This window comes from Octodon degus, unplaced genomic scaffold, assembly GCF_000260255.1.
Source record: "Octodon degus isolate 3935 unplaced genomic scaffold, OctDeg1.0 scaffold00080, whole genome shotgun sequence".
Taxonomy (NCBI): domain Eukaryota; kingdom Metazoa; phylum Chordata; class Mammalia; order Rodentia; family Octodontidae; genus Octodon; species Octodon degus.
This window is the reverse complement of record NW_004524656.1, coordinates 10,208,055-10,225,812: the sequence shown is the minus strand read 5'-3', so window position 1 is coordinate 10,225,812 and position 17,758 is coordinate 10,208,055. Positions and strand designations below refer to the sequence as shown.

At 40.7% G+C, this 17,758-nt stretch overlaps 1 protein-coding gene across 7 annotated transcripts in view; it reads right to left on the bottom strand.

Moving 5' to 3' along the window:
* Nucleotides 1-17,758, bottom strand: part of Cadm1 (cell adhesion molecule 1) — a 359,095-nt gene that overhangs the window by 13,538 nt on the left and 327,799 nt on the right. For 2 of the 7 annotated variants that reach the window (XM_004636484.2, XM_023721105.1), the window contains 2 exons: nucleotides 15,703-15,735; nucleotides 7,731-7,784 (listed from right to left, as the gene is read on the bottom strand). The exons of 3 other annotated variants lie outside the window; for them this stretch is intronic. In XM_004636484.2, coding sequence (XP_004636541.1) covers nucleotides 7,731-7,784; nucleotides 15,703-15,735 — 87 coding nt within the window. The remainder of the gene's footprint in view (nucleotides 1-7,730; nucleotides 7,785-15,702; nucleotides 15,736-17,758) is intronic. 2 more of the 7 variants (XM_004636485.2, XM_023721106.1) reach the window with 1 other exon arrangement.

Below are 17,758 nucleotides of genomic sequence, written 5' to 3'. Positions count from 1 at the left end.
TGTACAAGCTGCTTGTGGAATGTTAAGTTGGCTACTAATGCTTGGGTCATAGCTTCAAGCCCTTCTGGCTCACTTTAGTAGCTTAGAACTCAGGCTGGCAAGAACAAAAACATGAACAAACCCTCACAGTGACTCCCAAGAGGGTTTCTCCAAACTGCTCAGGCTTTTTCCTTGGGCCAGCTGAACTGGTCCAGTGAATTCCAGCCATGTGAAAGAAGAAGTTCTGAAGGCAGTAGTTCCCCAGGGCCTGACAAAGAGGGTGACTGCTGCCCTTCTCTACTTGTTTTCACATCTTCAACTATTTGCCCAACTTGTCCACAGGCTGCACTCCTGCAGCCACACTGCCTGGGATCCTTAGGTCTCTGTGTGGGATCCCACTTTCTGTGCCTACTCTGCTACCAAGCATGGCTGTGGCATGTGATCTGGGATGCCAATGCCACAATCATGGATCTGTGATATGCCGAGGAGGCTCTGCTGTCAAAACAGGGATGCAAGGGGGCACCAAGGAATGGCCAGAATATCCCAGACAAGCTTTAGGCAAGGAGGGCCTGGAAAGTGGGACTCCCTAAGCAGAGCCCTCATCAACACTGCAGCTGGCCCAACCTGGAGCCCAGGGCTGCACAAAGCCAAGGGTCAGTCTTTTGGCCAAAATAACACCTAGTTTTCTAGTTCTGAGGAAGTGAAGTGTGCAGCATTAATACAGAAGGAAACGTGCAGTGAGGGGCACGCTGGCCATGGCATACTGGCTCACCCGCACATTTCAAACCTGTCCAGCACAGGCACACCTAGCACACTTGGTAAGAACTAGACACTCCTCTTACCTGCACATACGTATTCTTTCCAGAGACTATTAACTACTTTATTTCTGACCTTAAAAGTTGGCCTTTAGGACACAGGGAGGTTCTATTCTTGTTTACTGGACTACTCAGATACTCAACCTTCCTCTATCCATGGGTGACTATAGAGAATCTGCTAAAATTGTAGATTTCTGCAACAGTCTTGTCACTTGCTTTAGCTGAGGTCTTGTTGGACAAGTGAGTTTAATTAACAATTCTTAGAACTGGTATTTATAATAGAAATGTTCTCACTAGCTTCCTAGGGCTATAGGGATTAGTCCATCTTAGGAAAAGCTTAATGACTACGATGTCATTTGCTAGTTCTTGCTAGAAAGAAAGAAAAACTAGGTAGTCCATTTTTCAAATCTGAAGCAAAAATAAAATCTGACTTAGAAAAATAAAAATAAACAACAATTAACCCCAAAACATTCACACAAAAAACTGTTGCCATCTGAAAAATGAAGCCACTCACTGTCATCACCTATTGAAGCTCCCATCTAGGCAACAAAAATAAGTGCGCATTTTAAAAAGCACAACTTTATTACTGAAGGGGAACCAACTGAATGGCAAGCGCTGACAAAATGCCACATTATTTGCTAATCCTAATATGTTATTCTTCTTTAAGATTTGCTTTTCTCAGCACCAATTCAATTATAGATGCTACAAATCCTTCTGACATTTAATTCCCTCTTGTCAGAGAGTAGTAAATGTATACAGTACACACACAGCTTTCCCATTAAGATGTTAATATATATTGGAGCACACTAGCCTTTATGCAGTATAACCTTTCTTTTCTGTCTTAGAGAATGGAAGGAATAAACGCAAGGCAAGAAAATCATAAAGAGTCCCATATAGCGTTCTAGCCGTCTAGTCTACTACCTGTCAGCTGCATTCAATTCTAGCAATGGCACTACAGCTATTCTAACATTCAAAGGAACTACGTTAAGCTACTTAAAGGAAAACTGCAGTAAGCATCCTCTTTGTGCTTCCTGGAGCTCAGTATATGTTCATTTAAATCAGAAGATCTACACACAGATTGCGGCTGTACATTGTCACCAATCAGTGATCAGGACTCAGGCTTTTTTGGGCAGTCACTGTCCACATTGTTCAGGAACAGGTCTAATTAGAGGATGAGTTAGAAGCTCGTCTCCTGCATGGACTGTGGGAAAGCGCCCTGGACTTGCCATCAGAGCTGGGATAAAGTTAAGCTTTGTTATTTTTTTTCTCCCTGACTTCAGCCAGGTCAAGCAAGTCCTGAGACACTGAGCACAACTACATACTTCACAAGGTTGCTCAGAGAGGCCAATGTGTGTCTGCGTATGGCAGTGCCTATCGGGCTCAGGCTTGGCCTATTATAGGGACTCAGCAAGTGTTCACCAGAGATAGATTTGCTACAGGAAAGCTTAGGAAGGGCTTTCTGGCTCTTAGAGCCAACCCAAGACATGTGATTGTGAGTCCTCAAGGGTGAAGGTTGTAGTGCATACTCAGCACTCCTCAGACTGAGCTGACCGGTGAACACCGAACTGAAGGCACTGAGGTCTTTCTTTGCACTTACATGGAATCAATACAGAGCGTAACTAATGGCCTCACTGTCTTCTTTGGTGGCCAGGGCTGGGGGCCTGGCAGCTGCAGGCTACTTAGTTCAAATTATGATTCAGGTATACTGTTTGAGTGTCAAGAACAGTTAAAAAAAAAGAGAATATTAAATACTTGTTGTTCACTAAATATATGAATAAATGACTTGTTTTTAAAAATGCTGATATTTTTTCTTTCTCAAATTCCTTGATTTAGTTAATTTAGCCAACAATAGACCTGACTTGATGCCACTGAATGCAAATCCTCCAAGGCTTAGCATCACCAGAGACCAGCGCCATACTTAGGACTTTGCTCTCTTCATCTCCTAACAATGAAGACTTAGAAGTGCAGCTGCAACAGGAAGGCACGGAGGATGACACCAGAGTTTTCCTTGAAGGAGCAGGCACCTGAGAAACAGCACAGAGCTGCGAAGTATTTCCAAACACACAATTCCCACTAGAATCTCTCTCTACAGAAAGATGCTTCAGTGGACCTCAGGCATTTGGGGGTGTGACGATGGATTAATGAATGTGGTGAAGTCTCCCCAAAGCAGTGTCCAACCTGTAGAACTGGAATTCACACTTTGCATTGTGGCCTGCCTCTTTTTGCATTTGGAGGAAAAGTGCCCATTTGGTGGTCTCCTTCCTCCCCAGTAGTGGAAACAGTAACATGTTGGATTATGGGAAAGATCGGCAGTAGGATAAAATGAAAGCTCATGTTGGGGGAAGAGTCACTGAGGAGCTGGCAGGACCCCAGTGTGATTTGTTAATTTACTGCCTGGCACTGGACTGAATTTTGAATGAAGGGAATTTACACCTTTTAACATTTTCCAACTCACCACTTTCTCATTCCTTTTAGGACCACCTCAGGGTCCAATTGACAATTTAGGGGAATCAATGGGACAATGGCATTGACAATATCAGAGCAAAGTTTAGCTTTTCTTTAAAGGGTAAGAGTTTCATTTAATGCTGGAACAAGAAACTTTCTAGGTCATCCCATCATGGTTCGCTCTGAGATGGGCTATGGAGAGCCTGATTTCCCCTCTTCATTTCCTGGATGAACACACTGACATGACAAGGGTCAAGAGGAACAGATTCCCAAAGGCCCCAGAGTGAAGGGAACCATGTACTCTACAGAGGAGGACCACTCTAAATTGAGGCCCTCTATTTCCCTTGGATGCAAGAGGACTCAGGCTCAAATTCTGACAGTGTATTAAATAAACCACTTAGCCTGGTTTCCTCATTTATGAACAGATAAACAACTCTTCCTTAACAATCACATAGGATGCTCTCATGGCCGGCTTGTTCTCCCCTATAGGTCCTCCTGTCCCAACATCACCACATCCCTTAGGTGAGCTTTACTAAACTGGCCTATAACTCCTCCCTGCCCCTGTACCAGCTTTCACTTTATCCTCAATTATTTTTTCAGAGCATTTGCTATTGTCCCAAATATTTGAATCAAGAAAGTCACCATACGAAAGCAGGACTGGGCCAGTGACAACCAGGGCTGCTCGAGCTCCCATCTATCTGGTCTTTTCACTGCTGCACTCCTGCTGCCAGCCCAGTGACCAGCACACTGAGCTCAAGTTTTGTTGAGTGAATACATTAAATGAAATAAAATGTGTGAAAAAGCTTTGTAAGCTGTGAATTATGATACACACATGAATCATACCACACTTCAGAGTTATGGGCCATGTCTTAAGTGCATCTGCCTAGCTCATCTAGCTTTTGACATGTTCTGTATGGCTATTATTATTAGTCTACCAAGGAAATAAAATTGTCTATTGGCTAAACCTGGAGCATACTTCATGTGTGGATCAGTAAGAAAAGAGATTCTCCCTCAATGCACATTTTAAGCTAGTTCAGTGAGGCCTTTAGGATGCTCCAGGATCCAGTTACCATCCATTCTACCTTCACTAATACTCTGGATCCAAGGGCTTTTAAAAGCTTGCATTATCTAAATTTAGATTCTACTTGATCCCATGCTTTCTTTGTGATCCATTTATGGAACTGTTGTTGGATTCTTCCTAACACATAGATAAGGGGATCAAACATGCAGAACTGCCTTCCATCCATGCATTTGTGTGTGTGCGTGTATGTGTGTGTGTATGCACATGTGTGTGTATTGTGAGGGCTATGGAGGATTTTTCCAGATCACCCTCTTATTTGTAGTGTAAGAATTAAAAGCAACTCTGATATTTCTTGGTACCTTTGCTTCAACAGAAGATGAATAGATGGCTTTGATTGAGCTGCAGGGCCAGTCTCTGGCACACTATTACCACCTTTCCCTCCCAAACTGCTCCAGAAGGCCCCTCCATTGCTGAAGGGAGGGAGGCAGTTGAAGACATTAAAAATTGTTTTAAGTAAAAATGAAGGATAAATATGCTTAAAGCTAGTCGATTCCACATGGGTGGTAATAACCACCAGCTGTCACCAGGAAACAGTAGATGCAATTGGTAAAACAATTCAAAACTCATGTGGATTCATCATCAATAAACTTAACACCCAAAAAGTAAATGAAAGGTTCAAAGTAGAGCTGCATAAGCTCCCTGTGTCTGCCAATAATTAAATCACCGAACTACACACAAGCGTCATTTTTAAATGCAGACTACAGAGGAAGATCAGCTGGGTGACTTGCTTTGCCGGGTGAAGATGGCACACCATATGCTGCTTATGAAACTGTCATTAATTGAGGAGGTGGCTCTGGCGAACAGGGGATGTGGGGGCAGCGGGGCAAGGAGAAAACAGACCATCATTATCTGGAAGTATACAATATTTTTCAACTGTACAAAAAGGGTGTAATTTCTACCCCCATGCAGCAGGGAATGCATAATATTATTCATTACCACAGTTTAGCATTAAATGTGCAACACCTACTCTAATTTATTGATGGGCTGTTTAAGACGGGTGTTAACCTGTTTGTCTTGTATTATAATTGAATTCAGTCTCTAGGCTACAGAAATTTGAGAAGTTCATCCTTTCTCAATCAATATGCTCCCCTTCAGTGACCCATTTCAAGACAGCTTCATAAAAAATAATGTATTTTGTTTTAATAAATTTAAACACTATGACAGCTGCTCAATTTTTATTGGTTGTTTTTTTCCCTTCAGATGTCTCTTTGCTGCAGAGGGAAGCCAAGCTCACAATCAATAGTAATTGATTAATCAGCATCCCCTTTGAACAAAGGTGCTAATCAGTTTTTGATTAGTTCATCAAACCAGATGCAAAGGCAGCCTGGCCCTAGCCTGCTAGTTCATCACTGTTGTACATGACTTACGGCTCCTGAGCGATAGGACTGCAGTGTTCTTAGAGGGAGTGGGGAAGAGGGACAACGTAATTATTAATTTAACTGAGTTATCATGAGCACAAACAGTTGTTGGTTTATTGCTTCTGACTTGGATGATTGATAGAACTGCAGCAGGGACCCATCTGACATAATTCAGGGCTGAGACCTGAAGACTCCTAATTGATGAATGCCGGGGAGGGGTGCACAGCTGATTTTGTCATCTCTGCTATCATTTGTGCCTCTCCGAGGGATCTGGCTAATCTGCCAAGAGGGATCAGGGCCACTCAGGAGATTTCTTGTTAGGATCTTTGAAAAGATCCAATTGCCAGGGCCACTGTATCGGAGGGTTGTTTTGTTTAGGGTCTGTATCTGAATGGAGATCATCTGCCACCAGCGACACATCTCCCCATTCCTTCCAGCATTACATTTTAAGCAGGAAGAGGTACATTCTCTTATTTATTGTTGTTTATTTACTTACTTATTTATTTGGTACAGGGTCTCACTACATAGCTCGGAGTCATAGTGGTCCTTCTGTCTCACTCTCCCTAGTGCTGGCATTACAGGTGTGCGCCACCACACCCGGTTTCAGTGCCCAGCTTGGGGCTGAGCCGGCATGATGTGCAGTACCAAGGATTGAACCTGGGTCCCTGCACTTGCCAGGCAAGCGCTTGGACTGCCAAGCTATCTCCCCAGCCCCATGCCTTTATTTTTAAGAAAAATTAGGTTAATGTATTTGGAAATTCTCTAAATACATCATAAATAAGAGGTAAACAAGACACTATCATTCATTCATTCATTCATTCATTCATTATTTAAGTATGTGTTTAATTATTTAAATTCCTTGTGATTCAGGATTCTTTCATGCATCTGACACATACCATCTGGGTGCTGACTGCAGGACCGGGGAATAGCAGTGAATGAAATGTAACCCAGCTTCCAATCTGGGAAAACCTAGCAGCTACGCTCACACTGGCACGTGGTCCATAACAGAAAAGTAAAGGTACCCTCGAGGTTTAACAGAAGCATATAGTTGGCAATAAATCTATTGTAGTTTGAAAAACTGGGCAGTTTTAAGATAGTAATCTTGTTCTTTCACTGGGTGAGATTTAAAGTTAAGGATAGCTTCTCAGCAACCAGCTATTCAAGGGAATAGCAATGAGAACTTCAGGAAACAGTGATACAAAAACTTCCTCTCCAATGGGCTGGGGTAATCGTCCATAACCCTGTCCCTTATTGCTTCCCATCAATGGGGAAAGGGCCACACTTACTGACCTCTTAGGAGACTGATGGAAATGTTTAAGGAGCTTTGGCTGGTTGGTGGTGAAGATGCACATCATGGGAGCTTATATAATTGTTTAGCTCTGACCACTTTAAATCTCCTCCCTCCCTCCTTTTTAGGATATGCTTCTTATTCTGGATTAGTAACACCTAAATCCTGGAATCAAGCATGAAACCTACTTTTGCAAGAGCTCAGTGTGCTGTGAAAAAGGTCTGAGGTGGATAATTAGTTTACATCATGGTGTGTGACAAAACAATTGCGCCCCCGCCCCCCCCCAGTTCATCCCTGGCCTCCCACAGCCCCTTTTTCTAAAATAATTACATGGGTTTTCCAGTCTATTCCATAGAAGTAGCCAGTCAATATGAGTTTAAGATCTTGTCACATAATCCAACATCTTTAAACTGCTTTGTAATGCAACAAAATTTCTCCTGAGCCATTACATATCTTAGACATAAACATGATTTAAAGCCACTGAACCCAGAGTGGTTTTAGTACAATCCCAAAGATAACTTGACCTCTACTGCATTAACAGCCCTGGCCTCAATCTCAACTATAAATACTACCACACAAGAAAGATAAGTGGGAAAATGAACGGGGAGGAAGAAAGTGTTGACAAAAATCTGTTCTTTTGTTTTAGTCTTAAGATCCACATGTGCCAATTGACTGCTCGGTGAAGCAAATGGCCATTTTGTAGAAGTGGACAGAGCGTTCATAGGTTGGACACTGCAGAGCCTTACCTAATGACTATCCCTTACCTGAGAGGTCCTCACTGTCCAGTTCTTCTGCGGAATTGGGCAACTGAGTAAGGCCTTACAAGTAAAAACAAATCGTTTTTCTTTTCATTCCTCGAGGGACATAAACAAAACACTTAAGAACTGAGGATGAATTTTGTTAAAAAAACATGAGCCAAATCTCTTGCTATCACTCGCTGTTTTTTTTTTTTTGATAGCTTGAATGTATTAATCCATAAGTTCATTTCTTCAATCATGTAATTTTGTTATTGATACACAATCGAGGCAGAAAGATTCCTCAGTCTCCACTGTTCAAAGCATATGAAACATGAAGGTGAATGTTAAATATCACTCATTCATAACGGCATGCAAAAAGAAAAAAAAAACTTGTTAGCTATTGATGTTCTACTATATCTCTTAAACACAAATGTATTTAGATGTTACATACTGATGTATGTAAGTTTTATTTCATGTTTTACTATAAATTGAAATCCTTTGCCAATACTGATAAACAGTTCATTATCAATTTATGATGATCTTGGATCACATATTTCAAAATGGTACAGCATCTGCTAACTGCAGATTGCAGGTTAGGCCTTCATCAGAAAATCTGATTCGTGAAATGATTCTTTAAAAAGAGAATTTCATAAATCAATGGTATTTCTGAAAAATAAAACCCTCAAAGCTGAAAAAGCAGTTAGGTCAGGAGGTAATCAAGTGGGGGCTTGAAATTGCGTATATCCCAGCCAACCCTAATGCTGCCCAGCTGGGATGTTTCTCAAGCTAGCTTTGATTTGAATTAAAAGAGGTGAAGAGGGAAGCTGATCAACAGCGGGTGGCTCGGCTAGGAGATGGTTCCCATTTCCTCATAGCTTATTTGTGGGCTGGTCCTTTAACAAAGTGGACTAAACACAAAATACTAAGACAGTCAAAGCAGCCTTGGCTTGTTCTTTGCTGCTGTGCTCCAAGCCCATCTGACTGCCTGAGGAGCTCTAACTCCCATAGCTGTTGGTTTATATTTCTCTAATGAAATTGGTCACTCTGGAAGATGCAATGGCAAGGTCTTTGGAGAGACACATGGATCTTATTTTTGCATCTTCTCCTCCCGCTAAGGCAAAGTAAAGTCTCACTATATGTTTGCTGAAATGATGGGCTGGGGGTGATCCTCAGGGAATCACCAAGCAGAGCCTAAAAGCAACCAAAACAAATGCTCTGGAGACCAATAATATCATAATGAGAGTTCTATATAAAAAAAAAAAATCCCAAATTAACCAAACTAGTCCTTTATAAACAATCCTAACCCTTGGATTCTGGAAGGTGTTTTATAAAGAATCCCACTGACTACTGATAGCCAGGTTGAGTCTGTGAGAGAAAGTTGTCATATGAAGAGCCACCAGGAAGGGGAATGCCCCTCACAACCTGTAGATGCCAGTATCAAGGGCAGATACCACATCAGAACAAGAGGCTCTCGAATGCACAGGAATTCGAATGAATTCCAAACTATGAATTTAAGGCAACTGAAAACAAAGCAGTCATGAATAAATGATAGGCCCACTGAATAGGAATGCTGTACATTTGTTCTGAAGCCTGATTGGTTGAATGTATTCCTACTTCTAATTGGCTTTATCCATTGTATAAGGACTGATGAACAGAATTATTTCAATAACTGTTATAAATGGCCAATGTAAAGTACTTCTTTGTAGTAAATTATGAATTTGCAGTTCTCAGAAGCCTAATCCCTCACTTCTACGTGGCCCAATGAATATCAAAGTGTTCTACATGTGCGTTTATGTATCACTAACCACATTAAACAAGGAGGTTTCAAGTAGGCAGCTTTACTGCTTCAGGCTCGTTTCCTTGGGGAGGGCTTTAGAGAGCTAATTTTAAAAAAATGAAGATAAATATGTTTATGGAATATCATTGATATGCAAAGTTTTCCATTATGAAGCGGCAGACAGTTGATATACACCTCATTAAAGCTGAAACTGTCATTTTTAATGACATAGACTTTAAAAAATACCAAATCACATGGAATCTGCTGCTCAGATTATGTTCCAAAGTGGGAAGACATTTAGGCTAGTGGTGTTAATTTTTTTTTTTGTTGCAATATTATTGTCTTTTATGAATCTATAGTGCTCTGCCATAGTTGGATAATTTCTGAATAAAAATAATTAGGAAGTACTTACTGAAGCACCAATATACAAGTGAGGACAAGCAAAATGTACCTCCTAAAACTGCTATGACTTAGGTATTTTTCTTTCATGGTAAAAAAAATACACTTCTCATTTTTTTTTTCAAAGAAAAAGACAAAGATACGTTTGTGAAGTGCAGAATGTTCTTTGAAAGGAAACTTCACATTTTAACAATACATGAGAAATTACTTCTTGGTTCTTTAAACTTTCATATCATCCATTAAAGCTCTTTCTAATAACTTCTAATTAAAATGCATTCAACAAATTTCTTTAAACTTTGTTAAACAAGTGGAAGTTTACTTTTTGTCCATATGGGATTTTTTAAAAAAGCAATTAAAAAAGTTCAGGAGTGCAAACACGATAATCTAGTCCACACACAATGGCTGTCTCTTCTGCAGGGACACAGGTGCTGTGCTTTCTCGCGGTTTTACAATGCACTGGGACAAACCCTAAGCCTTCTCAGTGCTTCTGCAGTTGGAATTCCTCCTTTTCCACAGTAATTGTAAACTGGAGGAAGGAAATCCTCCAAAAATAGGAAACTATATGAGTAGTCCTAGGCATGTCAATAAATTCAAGGTCAGGTAAAATTTAAATGCTTCTGGGTTCAGTTCATCAGGGCATCACTGTTTCAAAAAATTTAAAAATAAGTACAATCAAGTTAAAACCTCCAGAAAACGAAAAGTTAGCCCACTGGTCCTGGTACCACTCCCATTATGAAAAACAAAGTAGGCGCCGTTCTCTCTCTTACCTAAGCAGCACACATCTGATCACTGGGCCATATTATGGAAACTGTTACTTCCATCACCAGCCATAAGAGTTCAGAGGCCCCGGAAGTTTTAATCTAAAAAGCTCTGTCATCCTGTTCTTCCTGCTTTGTCAGCTTTTGTGGAGAGTTTTTCCCTTCTTCCCATTAGCAGAAATTTGGTTCACGCCGTTAAACAGTAGCACATTGTTTCCAAACTGCATTATCAAGGCTGAAACACAATCTTCAGGTCCTGCAGCCATTCGTAAACCTCTTTAGCTTTGTTCTTGGGTAGAACATACAATGTCTGCAGAGTCCCTTGACTGAATGACAGCCTCTGAATGCCATTGTTATGTACTCATACAGAGATGTACATAGAGGTACATACACAAATGGTGGACATAGCGGTTGTAATAATGCGCACTGCTGGCTATTTTTCTTTAAAATGGGCTCAGGAATTTCCCCCAAATTGAATATTAAGGTAAGGAAATTTCATGTGCATTTAAAATTTTATCATGGTTTGGACTACTCATAAAATTGTCAGGCAAAGGAAGATTCATGGGGCAGTTATCTAAGGGCAGTAGTCTAGGGCATAAGCATACATCTAGCATTGGCCAAACATTTTGAAAACCAAAAATGAAAGTGAAAAATTAATCTTCAGAGGGGTTCCCAGTTACAGACTGAATTAAGATCTATTTAAAAACTCATTTGGGATATGAAAATTCATGAGATCATCAGCCTGTCTGTATCAAGAGGTAGAAAAGGCAAGAGGGCAGGGTAGATTTGAAAATAATAAATTGAGAGAGAGAGAGAGAGGGAGAGAAGAGAGAGAGAGGGGCAGAGAGAGAGAGAGAGAGAGAGAGAGAGAGAGAGCGAGAGCACTCAAACCCAGAGGAAGCCAGCTGACTGCAGTGCAGCAAAAGCACAAGCACTATTCCAGACCATGGGCATGCTATCACCCGACCCCTCACATGGGCTAGAAGCACGCGAAAACAAGAAGGGACACACAGGCATCAAAAAAAAAAAAAAAAAAAAAAGAACAAGACACAAGACACAGAGAAGCGCCCACATTTAAACAAACAAAAACCACCACACGCACCCACACGTCAATAACCATAGAGCAACTACACCACCCGTGCGTTAAGTCACTCATGCATTTCTGCCATCAATTTCAGACTGTGTGGAATCAGGACTTGGCAGTGTTTTTTGCATTGCTCCACATGCACGCATAACACAGGACTCTTCCTGTCCAGGCCTTTAAGGATGAGCTCCAAAAACACAAATGCTCAAGATCCTTATTCAACGAAGTTCCCTTATGTCAGCCTAATCTAAAAAAAATCTCATTCTTACACTCACATTTATCTTTACTATTGGTTAGACCCTTAAAAACACATTGTGACTGATTGTTGTTTGCTTTTCTTTTTGGAGAAAATCCATTTGATTTTGAATCATGCCCATGCATTTCTAACCTTCCAATACATGCTTATTCCAATCAGAGATATTGGTAAGAACAAATGGCCAACATACAAAAACAACTAGTATAAATTTCATACATACTCTAGCAACACAAGCTTGAATAAATATTTTAATGAGTCTTCAAAGGGAAAGCTGTAATAAATTTTTTTTCCTTTTTACAAAAGGAAAGGGAAATATGGAAGGAAATCCAGTATGACAACTTTTAAGAACAGTAAGACAGTCACAGCTGATTGCTCTAATATGTCTTGTCATTTAAGTTGCTAAGTTATCAAGCCATTTAACATTTTTCTAGATCCAGATCACCATGAGGGACATCTCAAGGTTATCATTAAATGAATGTAAGTCAAATGGTTGCTGTACTGAAGTAGTTGGGATCTTTAGTCACAATGCACTAGAGTAAAATCAGCTCTGTACTGTCATCTCACTGGAAATCTGATCACCTGCTTTATCATTTCTACCATGTTCTATTACCTTTTTATCCTGACAACTGACCTGGAAGATTTCTCCTTCCCATCAAGTAAAATCTTAGATATTACTTTGCTTTTCATTAGAGCTTTCTGCTAAGGGCCAGAGTGTACTGTTCAAAATAGTGGTTGGAGCCCTTTGTGAAGAAGTCACGAGGATTTTGGACAAGTTGAAGTGTGTATTTATAAATGCATTATCCAGGGATCAGCTTGGATTATCTATCACTTTTCTCTTCCTCTGCTGTGAAAGAGTCCAATTTAAAGTATGAAAGAGATGTAGAATAGAGTAAGAGTGTTGTGCCTATTTTTGCCCCAACTTTTTCATGCTCTGATCAATAATATTTTACTGAAGTACTACTGGCTTGAATATTGTGCCCAAACTAATAAGATTGTGGTTGCTCTCAGAGTACACAAACATCTCTATTTCCTGCCACAGGAATATTATAAGGTCCTACTCCAAGTATTGCTTCATCATACTATAAAAAACAAACAAAAATGAAACAAAACAAAACCTCCAAACAAAAAGAAACACCTTTCCTTTTTCTTTCTCCAAAGAGAAAGCCCTAATTAAAATAATATTCTAAGTCAGATATAATGACACATGCCTGTAATTCCAGTACTCTCAGAAACTGAGGCAAAGGAATAAGTTTGAGTCCAACAGAGCATTTGCAATTTACCAACTAGGAAAAGAAAGATTCTGTCTCAAAATTAAAACAAGAACAAAAAAAGAGAGACAGGAAGAACTGGGGATTACGTTAGCATAAAAGCCCTGGTTCAACCCCTCATACTGGAAAACAAATAGGCACCTTAAAATCAGGATCAGTCCCCAGGTTTAGTTCTTATTTTTCAGGCGAGAGAACAGATACCCTATTTTGAATACCCATCAAGGCTTTCAAAGATGAACTAGCTCCAAAAACACAAGTATATGAACTTACTGAAGGGACAAGAAAATAAAATTCTGAAGCTTTAAGATAAAAATGATAAATCTTCAAAGCCTTCTAGAACTCAGGAATCTTGTGGTTTATCCTTGACCCTATAGTTCTTTATAGGAAACTCAGAACTTAACATGTCTTAAAAAGAATAGAACAAAATCTCTTAAATTACATTAAAATAACCTTAAAGCTCAGAGAATAATCGATAAAAGTCAGGAGGTACTCAATTAATGATGAAACACACAAATAACTGAGCTGAATGGAGTGTAGTGTCTGAGATGAAGTACTATGGGACATTACCTCAGAAAAGTGGATCTTTTATGCCTGATTGATTTCTTATGATTGTCAGTTACCTGGTCCCTTTAACTTCCTTTACAGGGCAGATGTAGGGGGTCCACTGAGGACTGAACCCAGGGCTTTGCATGAAGCTGCTCCCCTGTCCCTCTAATGGAAGGGCAGAGTGAAGTGGTGCTGGTGTGGGAGGGGTCTATGACTCCATTCCTAAGTTTGTTTCACTTCTCAGAATTGCTCATTGCAAACACAGGGGGTAACCTGCCAACCCTGACCAAGGCCCGAGCTTAAACGGAAGCTCACATGGGTTTTATCCAGAGATTTCCAACTGGCAAGTTATCAGAGGTAGGTCTTACTAAGCAAGTCCATCGGGGCTACCAGACATTATTCTAGAAGTTGAATGAATACTGTAGGGTTGGCTGATCACCTCTGCATTTAAATGATGGATTTCCACTCCGCACAACATGTAAAGTGATTGAAGTAGGCCCTTTACCAAATGATTCCCTTGGATTCAATTATTAAAATTCAGCCCATTTTTAAACTAACATGTCTTTCTCTAAGCACCATCTTTCTAGGGTTAGATATGAATAAAGTAATATATAGATGAAACATGATTCTCATCTTCTGATTAGAAAGATAGAGAAAAGTTAATAGACTTATCCCAATCTAGAAAGTCATTGGTGAGATGGAGAAAAGGAGATATTTCCTGATGTCCCCATGTACACTTCATTTTTTTTTTTTTTTTTAAATGTATTTGGTACAGGGTCTCGCAGTGAACCTCTTGCTTTCAGCTTCCCCAGCACTGGAATTACAGGCATGCAGTCTCGGTGACTGGCTCAGCGAGCCCAGGGGTGGGGCCTGCCTGACGTGGTGCCGGGGGATTGAACCCTGGTCCCTGTGTTTGCCTAAGTAGGTGTTCAGTCCACTAAGCTACCTCACAGGCCCCTTATGCTTCATTTATTTAGTTTTTAATCACTTTCTGGTTAAAAACATAATCAGCTTTTTGTTATTTTGCCTATAAGCCTCTCACACAAAGATTTTATTTATTTTGAGACAGGGTCTCTTACACAGTTCGGCTGGCCTTGTGCTCACTTCTGTAGCCCCCAGGCTGATCTCTCAGTGACCCTCCTGTCTCAGCCGCCTGAGTGTTGGAGTTCCCAGGAGGGCCCAGGGATCAAACTCAGGACTTTGTGCTTTCCAGGTAGATGCATATGCCTCTGGAGCTACCTCCCTAGCCCACCACCAAAGACTTTTAACAGTCCCATTTAATGCTATTCAAATGGACACATTCCTGGTTTGGAGAAGTTCCCAGATAAATGCAACAATAAGAGATTAGGACTACAGAGGTGAAGCATGGGACACTTTAATAATGAACAGAATTAAAGTCTGGATCTTTCTAAAGAAGACTACTGACCTTCCTCACTGCCTCATGAAGGTAAACAGGACTCATCCTCCCTGACCTTCAATTTCCATTTCTAAGTGATACAAAAGACTCCCTTCATAATGTCCTTGGATTTATAGCCTATACATGAGGAAGGCCACTGGGGGTTTCATTTAGATGGTATGCTTTTTAGGAAAACACTAGAATTTTTAAGGTCCCCATGCATTTCCAGGTTTGGCTCAGCTTTATTAGCAAGGAGGACATGTACCACTAAACTTCTGCCATGCTGGCCAGCCAAGGAGCAGGGTTCAGCTCTGGCAGCGGCAACCTTTGGCTATGAACTCACAACAGAAATGACAAGACTCAGCAACCTTTCAAGGCTTAAGAAATTACAGTATATTTATGAGATCAGTCTACTTGGAATGTGATTTCCCTTGAAGACTACATTTCTTTTTCCCAGGCTTGCCTTGCCTCTCAGCAGTGCTGAGAAAGTAGATAAACAGTAATGTGATACCAACCGTGAACTGCTGGTTCTGTCGTCGCCGTTGTGTCTACAGACAGGAACAGAGGATTGGAGGAAGGGAAGAAACAGGAGGAACGGCATGCAAAAAAAGGGAAAATGGAAAAAAATGGAACAGATAATATATGAGCAAGCTTTCAAAGAACATCGCGTGACAAGCAGTAATAAATGAAAAGCAAAAAGCATTTGAAGTGAGTTGCACTGTTTTAAGACATGCCTTGAGCCCAAAGCTGCGAGCCAGTGAGGAAAACAGTAATTTTTTTGCTTCTGGGGGTTTTGCCAGGACACATATATTTGCTGGTCAATAGTCAGGGGAACATGCAAAGTGATGAGAAACACCAGTGCAAACTCAGTGGCTGAGATGGCTCTTAACGCATCAAGGCTCAGGACTGTGACAGAAAGGCTGGCTAAACAATGGATTCATACATTCAAACATTGCCTTTGTTTTAACCCAGCCCACCCGGCACTCGGCCTTCTCGACTGCCAATTAGGCAGCACTGGATCAATCAGACTTCCAGGATCCTTTTGCTGCTTCTGCTCAGATGCCTGCAGATGAATATGCAACACACAAGCTCAGGTTTTCCATCCACTGTATTATTTTAGCAGAGCGTAGCTGGAAAGTTCAATTATCTGGGAGGCCACTAGAATGAATGAATTCGAGGTTTTCATAGGTTAATTTCTACACACACACACACACACATCTATTGTTTGTTCTGTAGCTCTTAATATGTATGATACAACCCAAGAGCAGAAGCTTTCTGTGAAAACACACAAGCCCGCACAAACTGTCCAGTGCATACTGCTCATGATAGGACCTTCCAAAACCTTAGCCAGTCATCATCCTCTCCCAGTGCGGAACCATACTTGCTGCTGCGAGTGGCCAGGAAGGAGCCTTCCTTCCCTCCATGGCTGGATTAGGGGATGGTACAGTTAGGCACTTAGTCATCTTCACTGCTGGACACACTTGCTGTGGATGAAAACGTGGCTTGTTTCTTTTTCTTCTATCTCTGACACTGTTCAAATGTCCTCTTTCTTCTCCCAGGCTTCTCAGCCTGGCCTGCTGTGCCCACTCCTCACAGGAAATTGCTCCAAACAGCTCAAGGAATTTTCTTGTTATTTGTGGCTAACGGAGAGTTGGGATAAATATCTCACAAAATCCCTGAAGACATTTTTTCCCCTCTGAGCCACCTTCATCCCCAAGTGAACACATCTGGCTATGATTTCATTCATGTTCATTTCCACAGCTCGTAAGCATGTTCCCTCTTCCAGCCAGAAGGTTGAGGATGCTAGACATGAGGTCGTAGTCATCTATAGTTGAAAGCTGGTAGGTGCAGTGGGATTGGGGTTTAAAACTGTGTGTGCTTCCCTAGCCTTTTATTTTTATTCTTTTTAAATGCAGCTATTTAGTTGGTTGCTGTTTTCATGAGCTCTGGAAACTTCTAAAGACTTTCTGGACTTGATGCAGGCAATGTTTAAATGCACTGGAACTTCAATTGTAATTTTTTTCCCTGGGGTGGGGAGATCAAATGAGCCTGGAGCTTGTGATTTATTAATATGACACATGAATTCACACCCGGGTTTCCCTTCAGTTGGCATGCTTTCCTCAGGATCCTAGACCATCCAAAATTAGATCCCTTCTGAGGAGCCAGGATAACCAGAAGTCTGAGAGGCCAATGCAGCTCAATAGAACTGATAGCTGGGTTGCTTAATATATCAGGGAAAGAAAAATGTAAAATACACCACAGAAGAACTTAATACTTACTTATAAGTCAAGTCTGTGTGCATAAAATAATAATAAGATACAATACAGGAAACTATACAATTCAAACAATTCTATACCAGCTTTTTTAGACACTTATGACAAGCTTTGTTATATCTCCTTAGTTGAAACACTGAAGTTCAGGGTTAGTTTGATGCACTTTAAGTTTGAAGGACAAGATCAAATACATATGTATAAAGAAACAGTTCTATGACCTTTACTACATTTTATAGGTAGGAACTGGCTCCTTTGCAAAATTAAAACAAAGCAATAATTACTTAGCTTCATTATTTTT